Below are 10,758 nucleotides of genomic sequence, written 5' to 3'. Positions count from 1 at the left end.
TCAGGTGTGGCTTGTAACCACTGCAGCCTGAGTGCACTGGCTGGTGTAGGGGAAGAAGGAGGGGTTGGGGAAGAGCCGTTTGCTGCTGCTGCTTCAAGGAAATAGGAGTTTCTTGCTCTTTTCTTGGAGGGGATTGCTCATGGCTGGGCAGAGTGGCCAGTCAGACTGTTCTCATGTGATCGATCACAGCCACGTGCAAGAGTTTGAGGTGGCTCTGTGGATTAAGATCGTGCTGGCCGTCATCTATGTCGTCATCTTTGTGGCGGGAATCATGGGGAACAGCATCACCATCAAAACCACCAGGATCCTGCAGCAGAAAGGCTACCTGCAGAAGGAAGTGACGGACCACATGGTGAGCCTGGCCTGCTCGGACCTCCTGGTCATCCTGCTGGGAATGCCCGTGGAGTTTTACAGCACCATCTGGAGCCCCTTCTCCACCCCAAATGGCGACATGGCCTGCAAGCTGTACTGCTTTCTTTTTGAGGCCTGCAGCTATGCCACTGTGCTGCACGTGGCCACTCTCAGCTTTGAGAGGTACACTGCCATCTGCCACCCCTTCAAGTTCAAAGCTGGCTCCAGGCCCCGCAAGGTGAAGCTGCTCATCACCTTTGTCTGGGTTACCTCCATCTTGGTGGCCCTGCCTCTGCTTTTTGCCATGGGCACAGAATACCCCTTGGAAATTATCCAGGGCCACCAAGGAGTGACTGCCTGCACCCAGCCGACTGGCAGGCACCACATGCCCGAGTGGAGGAGTAATATGACCATATGCACCAACCTTTCTTCCAAGTGGACTGTCTTTCAGTCCAGCATCTTCAGCGCCTTCATTGTGTATGTTTTGGTGCTGGCATCTGTGGCTTTCATGTGCCGCAGCATGATGAAAGCCCTGATGATACGGAAGCAGGGCACCATTGAAGTAAGAGGAGGATCGGGGCTTCAAAACCAGCACCTAAGGACAAACGAGAGTGCCGAGAGCAAGAATTCCAGGAGACAGATCATCCTCTTCCTAGGTAAGGACGCATTTTATGTTTCGGGGATGGGAAGAAACGGCAGTAGCAGTAAGACCATGGGGCACAGAGGAGCATCGGTGCGGTAGAGGCCTCTCGTGTCTGTCTGGGCTGCCCAAGGGGTTGCGTGGAGCTAGGTTGAGTCTGGAAAAAAAAAATCTAAGTGTGCTAACATGGAGCTTTGGCTAATTTATATGATGAGGAAACATGGTTACAATTTGTTTCTGGTGGATTTTGTTCCCTCTAGAATTGCTTAGTATCTGTAGCTGATCTGGGATGCAGGCAAAATGACCGGTGTGATCTAAATCTGTGTTCCAGGTGGATGCACGTTGCTGTAGTTCAGAACTGCACCTAGCAAGGCTAGTATGCTGTGCAGCTTTTGTCAACTGCTCCTGTCCTGCATCTGAGTGTTAGCAGAACTGCTGGGAGGGTGGGATTGGTCTCTCAGATTGCTATTGCCCTCCTTGATATTTTTTTTTTTTCTTTTGGTCTCCTTTGAAGGCCCATAACCTTGAAATTATGTTTGATTATTATCTGTCTCGCCACATTTGTCAGACCAAAACTAATCAAGTTGTCATTTCGCCAACTCAGAATCTTTTCAGTCTGTGATCCATGTTGCCTCTGCATCTTGTTGAGGCTCTTGGAGGTACTCTTAATCATGTCCTGGTTGAATTACAGCAATTTCTTGTTTTGCTGGATTGCTTAATACAATACAAGCCGCCAAAAAAAATAATAATAATAGAACCGTTGAATGTGTGAAATGCACAGAAGAGCTGGGGTTTTGTGCAGCTTTCTGAAGCTCACTTTGAAACCCTGGAGAGGGAACTGATACAACACAAGCAGGCCTTTAATTTAAATAATTCTTGCATGGATTAATGCTGGCCTGCACTTTCCTAGCTAGGCATACCCTTCTTGTCTTCTGTGGTTCATGAAGGCCCTTCCAGAAGTTTGCTGATTTGGAATAGGGTTGGAGGGGAAGGCTGGGGAGGGGGAGAGCTAGGATCACTAGCATTGGTGAAAGGCAACTCATGTCTGCTTGGGTCCTTGTATATCCTGAGATGAAATCTATGGGACGTGCAGAGGCTTAACTTGCTCCTGCAACAGCATCGCTGTGGTCAGGTTAAAGGTCTGGGACAAAGTGGGACAACACACGCCCTCCGGGTTCTTTGTAGACTTAGCATGCGAGATAGGAGGCTTCAAGCCACTCTCCTTGTTCTGCAACATTGCTCCTTGTGTCTAACACGTGCTGCTCAAAAAATCCTCTCCTTCCTCCAGCGTTGTCTTAACGCAGGTGAGTTTGGGGTCCTCTGGAATGAAAGTGATTTTAAACGATTCTAGAGGCTGCTCCAAGGAACTGAAACTAACTTCTGGGGTGGAAGGTGCTGATGACTAATGTGAGCTGGTTATGAGAGCAAGGCAGTTAAAAGGCCTGGCTCTTCCATACTTCAGTGTGCAAGGGTCTTTCCGGTACCTGTAGATAGCTTTCCCCCTCGCATGCCGTCTCAAACCATGTTTGACTCCAGGTAAAGACCCAAATACAGCCACGTTATTGAAGCTAAATTACTCTGGCTTTTCTTCTTCCCTTTAATTATGCTTCCTACTTAGTGCAGGTCTAAGTTGAAGTAGGTCAGGATGAGGCTGTTCACAGGCAAGGGTGTTCAAAAGCTAAATTAAAGCACTTGGCGCACCCTTTATCTTATGGGAATTTACCACTGATAACTGACGGCTTCTGTGAACCCTCAGCTTCCTGGAGCCATTAGGCATTTTCGTGACTTCCCTGAAATAATTTCTATAATGTACTTCAAATGGCTCTTAATATGAGTCTTACTAATTAACTTGGGTTAGGAAATAAATGAATAAACTGAAGAGGAAGAAATCATGGCCTGTGTCCATGCGAATAATACAATGCAATTTAATTTGTGGGTTTCGTAAGAATTTTGCTGTAGGGTAGTTTTAACCCCGAAGAAATGAACATACAAATTGTTTACAAATCGCTGAATTTAAACAGACTGATTTAGCAGCTCTGTTTTGTTTTGTTTTTTTGGGGGGGTTGTTTGTTTAACAGATGGGTCAAATTAAAACAAATCTTTGCTCATTTCCAATATATTTCCCATTTTAATGTGAAATGTAAATGACAGCATATAGCAAGATGTCTTTGGGCATCTAACAGCAATAAAAATAATGTAGCATTTTCCTCTTCTAGTTGTTAAAAGCGATAACTTCTATAAAAGAGAAATTGAATTCATAAATCTACCAAAGATGAGATGAACCCAAATAGAAAGACAGAAGGAAGAACTGATGCTTTTTTAGTGTCATATTATAGCACCGTGTTTGGGAATAATGAAAACAAATTGTGAATGTAGATAAAGAAAAAATATTGACTGTATTGCTTTACAATGTAATTTGCAGATAAGAATCAAGATGGAGATGGGCTCGGGTGTAGCTTAGGCCTGAGTGATGGGGAAGAGGACAAAAGTAGGTACAGCTAAAAGTTGCCCAGGCCTGAATTCTTCTTACTTAATGGTGACAGACAGCAATATTGGATCATACTATCTGGTGTAATTGTAGACTTCTAGTCTGACAGTGCAATATGCCTTTTTCAATCCTAAAGTGTCTGAGGAATATGTTATTTAACTGCTGGGAATGGTGCTGTCTGGCCACTTTTTTTCCCCAGGTCCTTGCCTATGGTGGCAAGAAGGAGTGATTGGTATAGAGGCCACAATAACACTTCTTGTACTAGGCCTGGGGAATCCTTCTGATGGCTGGCCACCAATGGTGGTGGATTTATGGCAGCCTTGCTTCAGTGTATCGAAGAATTGATTTTTTTGTTGTTGTTGTTGATAAAGCCATTGAATGTAGCACAGTGCTATTTCTTTCATACAGCTTTCTATTTTGATTGCTGTGTGCTTAGAAGAAGATGTACTCAGGACTCAAAGTAGAGAGATCTTTTATTAGACTAACAAAATTTTTGCCAGGCATTGGGGAAATGAGTGTAAAAGTTCTGCTGAGGAGAAGTTTTACACTCTTATGCCTGATGAAAGGTGTTTGTGCCCAAAAGCTTGCAATTAAAGAATTATTTTTGCAAAAATCTTGTTGGTCTAACAAAAGATATCATCTCTACTACGAGTCCTGATTGCTTTTTCCTCTGGACCAATACGGCTACAACGTGGATACCTAGAAGTTACACTGGATGTAAGCACTGTGCTACAAGGCTTGTTGCACTTTGGATGGTGGGGAGGGGTTGCCAAAAAAAAAATTTTGTTGCTGTCATCTCCAGTGTAATTTTTCATGTGTTTAATCATTTAAGACCTGATCCTGCTTCTTTTAAGACTCTTCTGGGACTTCTCCTGGGAGTGAAGCCAATCGAATCTGGTTCTGGTGTTTATGTGGGGGTTTTGTCTTGGGTCTTATGCCTATGGTCTCATGGCTATAAAAACATCAGCTTTGTATGTATATAAACATTAATAGAAAGCATGTCTGTCGAAGAGCTACTTTGCACAGTAGGCATTATGACCAGCAAAGCATATTAAAATCTAGATGAATATTGCATCTCCATAGCCACGTATGGATCACGCTTTGTTCAGTATTTAAACTCTTGTGCATTTTATCTATAGCAGCAGAAGCTGGGCACCCTTATGTTCTCAGGCAGGTGCTGGACGGACAGGGTTTGCATTAAAGTGGGAGATTTCAGCTTCTGCATAGACAGGAGCAGCACAAGATCCCCCACAGCCTCTCCCCTGTTTGCTGAAGGAAAGGGTGCTCTTTGCTCAGCTCTGGCCTGTCTGCCATCTGCCAGAGGAGCTGTAGTGCTGGGAGTGGGGTGGGTGCAGGCTGGCACTGCAGGGACTGCTCTGGACCTTGGATCTTCCTTTGTCCTGGACGTGATCTATGGCTGCCCTAGCCTCTTGCCTCCAGTGGAACAGCTGCTAAGAAAGCCGCGTGTCCTGCTGGGAGGTGTAAAGGACTCCTGTAGCCTCTGAGCGGCTGCTGCTCCCAGCCATTTCATTAGAATAGGGTTGCAGCTTGCTTTTTTGGCTGCTATGGTATCTGCATACCTGGGCACTCTCTGGCCTTGCTTTTCTCCCAGACCAGCAGAGCCGGTTCTGCCACGCCTGGAGGCACAGAGCAGTTTGCATGCCAGTTCCACAGTACCGCCCCTCCAGGTGTGGCGGACCACGGCCGCCCTTTCGCAAGGTAACTGTCACCTGCGTGCTCTGACGGTCCGTGTCCTCCAGGCTCTGTGGATGTGCATAATGCTTTGTGCGGTCTCTCTCTTCCAAAGAGTTGCCACGTACTATTTTTCAGTGTTGATCTAGTTGAATGCTAAGAACATTGGTCCAATACCTAGAGTACCCCAGAATATTAGTGTGCCTTGTTGATTTAGCGGGGATCCTGGTTTTCTCTGATTAAAAAAAAAAAAGCAAAAAAACCCAAATCTCCAATTTTCAGATTTAGAAAAGTAACCCAAAAACCGCGTTTTTCCGTGATTGAAATGAAACGCCACTAATATGTGGATAGATATAGAGAGAGAACCAGCTCTGCTGGTCTGCAAGAAAGCTAAGGCTCTATAGATATCTCTCTCTCTCCCTGCTAATCAACAAGGCGCGCTGATATTCTGGGGTATTCTGTGTGTAATCATTTTCCATGATTGAAACAAAACATCACTAATCTCTCTCTCTCTCTAGATATAGATATAGATATCTATCTAGAGCTATAAACAAAATATTACAATGAAGGATGGCATATAAAGAGCTAGTTAGAATGATTATGGAAAATACGGCTGCCCTGTGAGCTATTCATCAGCTTAGCAATCTTTCATTCTCCATATTCTAAAATGCCAGTTTGAACAAGCATGTAGGTGAATCCGAGCAATATATTAAAGCGAAGCATAACTAGACAGACCCATTCTTGGAGTTACTGGGTTGGCTTTTTTTAAACTAGGGGTTTAAAACGAAACTCTGAAACCTAAAGTAGAACTTTAGATTTTTTTTTTTTCCCCATGAACAATCTAGTGTTGGCAGATTAATGTGTAGCTCAAAATAAAAGTATTGTGTGTCGAAATAGCCTTTGAAAAGATCACTAAGGAAATATATTTTGTAAGGCACTTGGCAAATGGATTTTCAGGAGGACAGATTACTTCAACTACTCTGCTAAAAATATGTGGTTGTCATCTCTAGATGACTTGGGCACTGTAAAACCTGACAATGGTAGGACTTCTGTTACAGGAAAATTAGATGTTTCTTCATAGGCTGGAAATTGTCTCTCTTTTTTTCCTTACAGAAAAAGGTACAGCTTGGGGACAGAACAAAAATTGAAAGAACAACTTGATTGATTAGTTTCCAGAAGACTACAACTGCAGCCCATGTACTTTAAACTCGGTTCCATTGACTCCTTACGGTTCATTTCTTTAATCATTTCACTCAACCGCGTTTCTCCATAGTTTCCACTGGAGATGTGCCCGAAGGTGCATATGTTGTAGGCTGAGTGTTTTCATGTTATAATGTCCATACCCATATATTTTCTGGAAAGGCCTTCTTTGAGAAGAAATTGCATGTATGGATTAAAATTTAATCAGAAAACTATGTACCAACGCTGCCTTGTGCTGTGATATAGTCAGAGCCTATACACTTAGCGGGGGTCTGATATAATACAGAAACTGCTTTGATTCAGTTAGTGACACCTGCGTTCAGTCACTGCGCCTGTACCTCAGCATTGTATAAAATGCTGCCTCTTACGTGAGACCTGCAAAGCCAAAGATCTTGCTTAAGTCTGGCTGCTAAACTTGCTGTCATTTGTTCCACAAATGTTCGTTGCTGCCCAGGCTGTCAAATCTGGGTAATAGCACGCTTTGCCGTATGTTCGGCTGGGTGAAGCTGTCCTTCAGTTCTGTAAGTCAATATTTCTGGTGCCATGTGCTGTCGAACGACTGTTGGACTTTATCCCAGAGATAGCTCTATCACCCTCTACTGAAATGCAGTTCAAGTGTTTTTAAGATTGTAGTGTAAAACTTCTGGGGAAAAGGTTTTGCCAAAGGTCTTGTGACTTGTCCTGTACTAAAAAGCAGCTACTTTTAGTGAGGAAACTGTTCTTGTGAAGCATCCATTCTGTATTGTCATCTTTGGTCGACACGCAATAAGAGCACGTGATTGAATTCTCCAAGTAAAACTAAACTCTGGATTTTTTTTTTTTTTCCTTCAGATAAAATACAACTTTCTAGATTTTGAATCTAGCTGGCAGAAATAACAGTGTTTCTATATTGCCCTCCGTAGGCTTGCTAGCCAGGAGTGATCAAAGCCTTAAAAAAAAAATCAAGTCTCTTGAAAACAAGGGCATGTCCAACACAACAGTGCTGGGCACATCATTAACTAGCAGGGAAGACCAGTTCTTTTCTCGGGAGCCTCTTTGTTGGACTGTTAGATGTAGTAATCATGTTGCACAAATATGGACATAAGAATATTGCATTCACGGGAAACCAAGACAAGAGTTGCTGCAGTAATATCCGAATGGGGATAAACTGTTTCTTAATGCTTTGCTGAAGGAAAAAATGAAGTGGTTGTCTTACCACTGCATGCTGAAACAGAGAATGAGATTTTTCAAAGGTATCTTTTATGGGTGTATCTCCTCCCGAGGTTTCAGCTGGAGATTAGAGAGGGGAGGATGGCTGAGTGTCTGTGCAGAAGCTGCCTAATAAAACTTGAGCAAGGGTAGAATCAAGTCTGCCAGGAAAACACCAGGAGGGAATCTATTCTCTCCTGTTCATCTCTCAGCCAAGTGAACGTGACGGGGAGATGATGGCCGTGATGTTCAGAAACTTATCTTCTCTGATACGTGTCTCGATGCATGCGGGGCCGCCTGCAGGTGGTTTTGTCATGCTGCTGTGTATTCCTGAGTTTTAGGATAACTTTCATTTTTCTCCTGTGTGCAGTAGATCTTCTGCGTAGGTAGTGAATGTACCTGGTATGCCTATGTCCTACCTACACAGGGTTTCTGATTACCTGGTAATGTGCATTTGTGTTTGAAAGGCCCCAGCAAGCTTAAACTTTCAAAGGAGCAAAATGAATGGGTTTGTTAAAGAGAGGGAGTGAATGAGAAGGGGGTGGGATGGTACAAAATGGGGGACCAGTGCTAAAATGACATTGGAGAAAGGGGGATTTGGCAATTTTAATTCCATTTCTCCTTCCTTTGTAAATAGTTATTCATGGGAGTGAGAGATCAGCAGACTGGTTTAAAGTAACAGTGATTTAATCTTGGTGATATGTTACTCTTGTATCTGATGCAAAGGCTCAGAAAACCATCCCTTCTCTGCTTAGCAAGGGCTAGTGGTGTAAATATGCTTAAGTTACTCCAGAGAGAAATCTGCGGTTGGTTTAGCCTGTAATGAGCTGGCTGTGGCACAAATATAGTTGAAACAGATCCATCACTGCAAAGAAGCAGTTACTGGTGGTTGTTGTTTTTTTTTGGGGGGGGGGGTTGCCCCCTGACATGTCTCCTGATTGTTCTTCATGTGTACTTGCCACCCAGTAAAACTGTGACTCTGCCTGTTCAAGAGAGATGCTAATGCCTGCCTTGGAAGAAGAAGAAAATAATGTTTAACTGTCTCATTGCACTGCTCTGGATTCTCAGTTTCTAATATAAACTATGCCTTTAGGAAGTCAAGGAGCTACATTGGATCAAATTGAAAGCTCCAAATTACTAATAAATTCTTAGATATTAAAGCGCTCTTCCATTAAAATTCACAGACTAGCAATCATTGTTTAAAGATAATGGTCTTAATGTCAGCTAGGAAAACAAAAGATTTAATTTTGCAAAATGTAGCATAATGGAAGTATGAAACAATAGGGGAATAGATAATGCATTTAATTTTCACAGGTGAGGACTTCAATAAATCATCTGTGAACTTGCCACAAATGAGCCCTATCTCTTGAAACTGAGGGAGATCTGTGAGCAATCTGCATTTGACTTGGCATCAGGCTCAGAGGGTAATAGCAGTGATACGGTGCCAAAGAGGGAAATTAGTGCTTGAGACAATGATGTACTGCCGAAAGGAGGAGGGCACAATTCCAGAATTGAGAGGTCTGGCTTGATGATGAACATGTGCGCACCCTCGTTTTACTGGAGGCAGCCTCTGTTTTATTATTCACCCTTCTCTGTCCGGTTTGACCCTCCCTTGTATTCTTTGGTTGGATGAAACTTGTCTGGGGGTAGGTGGAAGGCGGTGGTGCCTTCCTAGGTCCCTGTCCAGACCCATCTTTTGAGGAAAGGGCTGGCTCTGGGGGTACTGTCTGGAGAGAACTTTATTCTTTTAGGAGGTTTTAGCAGTTTGGATTCTGCAGAGGCTTATATCGAACACAGTGGGTGAGCTAGAAATTTGACTGTCAGACAAGACTCCTTTGCTCTAATTACTGTCTACCCATGCCAACAAGTGGGGGAAGGATGCATCAGTGAAGGATGCTAGGTGATCTTGCTCTCCTTCTTTCTATTAAAGTGCATATTGATAGATAGCAGCAGGCATGCTACCCTCACAGTTTGAAAGTGAGAACCAGATGATGTTAAATGACAGGCGCTACTTTCTCCTAGCGTGATGGAGAGGGTGTGACAAACCGCTTAATGCTCCTGGTATTCAGAGGGGCTCTGGGTAGACAGAGAGGCAGGGTCTCAAGTGCCTTCTTGCCAGGCCTCTGATGGAGCAGAGCAGATACTAGTGTTGTTTCCCTTTGCCAGGCAGCTAATGGGTGTCTTTACATGAATGTATTCTTGCATTGGATATCCTCATATGTATCATCTGAAGGGAATGATCTCGGTTTTTTTTTCCTGATAACCTTGGGGCAGAGGAAATGAAAGGAGTAAGGTAGTGCTCTTGAATTTTTTCCACTTTTTTTTAGGGGTGTGGGTACAGAGGCAAAAGTATGTTGTAGATATATATGAAACCTGCACGTAAGAGAAACTGTCACCAAATCCTTCCCATCTTGCAACATCTTTAAAATGCCCAGCATGTACATAAGGAATACATGGTTCTCTGCCTACAATATTTGTGGGGTTGGGTTGCTTTTAAAACTATCGGTTTCTTGTTTGAAACAATTTTTAAGGACCCTACTGCAGAAGGCAATTACACTACAGTTTTAATGGAGACAGTAATAACCTCTTGATGGCCCCTAGTCTTTCTTGGTCTCTAATCTACCCTTTTTGTTTCCCAGGTACCATTTTGCAGTCCCCAGTGTGTGCGTGGGTAGGGGTGGAAATGGTCTAATTATGCCAAATCTAAAACTCTTCATAGCTTGAGAGACCAATTTAAAGTAACAGTGTCTGTAACAGTTGGTAAACTGCTTGCTGTACAACAGGGAAAAATTATACTGGATTCTGCTTATTTTCAGCTCTCAATTATGTGAGAAGCCTTAAAATCTAGGAAACATTTAATCTCATATAGGTATCTATATAAAAAACTAATGCAATAGGAGTCTTCCTAATATTTTTCCTTGGTATTGTCCAGTATAGGTAAACACATGTCTCAGATGTTGCACGCTTGTCGGCTTTTCACTTTAATCAGTGGGATTAATGGGCGTAACTCCCTTGCTGTTAGCGTTCAGTGTTGTTCAAACTCCAAAGTGTGGCTCAGCCAAAGATCTTGGAAGGCAGCACAAGCACTGTGGATGGATACAGAAATTAAGTGTTTTTTTTTTTTTTTTTTTAAAAGGGGAAATTGGCAAAAGTTTTTCTCCCCCCCCCCTTAATTAAAAAAAACTTTTCTTTTAAAATT

The 10,758-nt window shown here is 43.1% G+C and overlaps 1 protein-coding gene across 1 annotated transcript in view; it reads left to right on the top strand.

Annotated features, from left to right (window-relative positions):
• The window catches only part of GPR39 (G protein-coupled receptor 39), a 170,551-nt gene that overhangs the window by 487 nt on the left and 159,306 nt on the right, over positions 1-10,758 (top strand). Inside the window, exon 2 of the mRNA XM_019522517.1 lies at positions 5-1,007. Coding sequence (XP_019378062.1) covers positions 140-1,007 — 868 coding nt within the window. The 5' untranslated portion in view covers positions 5-139. The remainder of the gene's footprint in view (positions 1-4; positions 1,008-10,758) is intronic.

The sequence above is a fragment of the Gavialis gangeticus genome, unplaced genomic scaffold (genome assembly GCF_001723915.1).
Source record: "Gavialis gangeticus isolate Ggan-Ray unplaced genomic scaffold, GavGan_comp1, whole genome shotgun sequence".
Lineage (NCBI taxonomy): Eukaryota > Metazoa > Chordata > Crocodylia > Gavialidae > Gavialis > Gavialis gangeticus.
The sequence above is the reverse complement of the archived record's forward strand: the minus strand, read 5'-3'. Positions and strand labels throughout refer to the sequence as shown.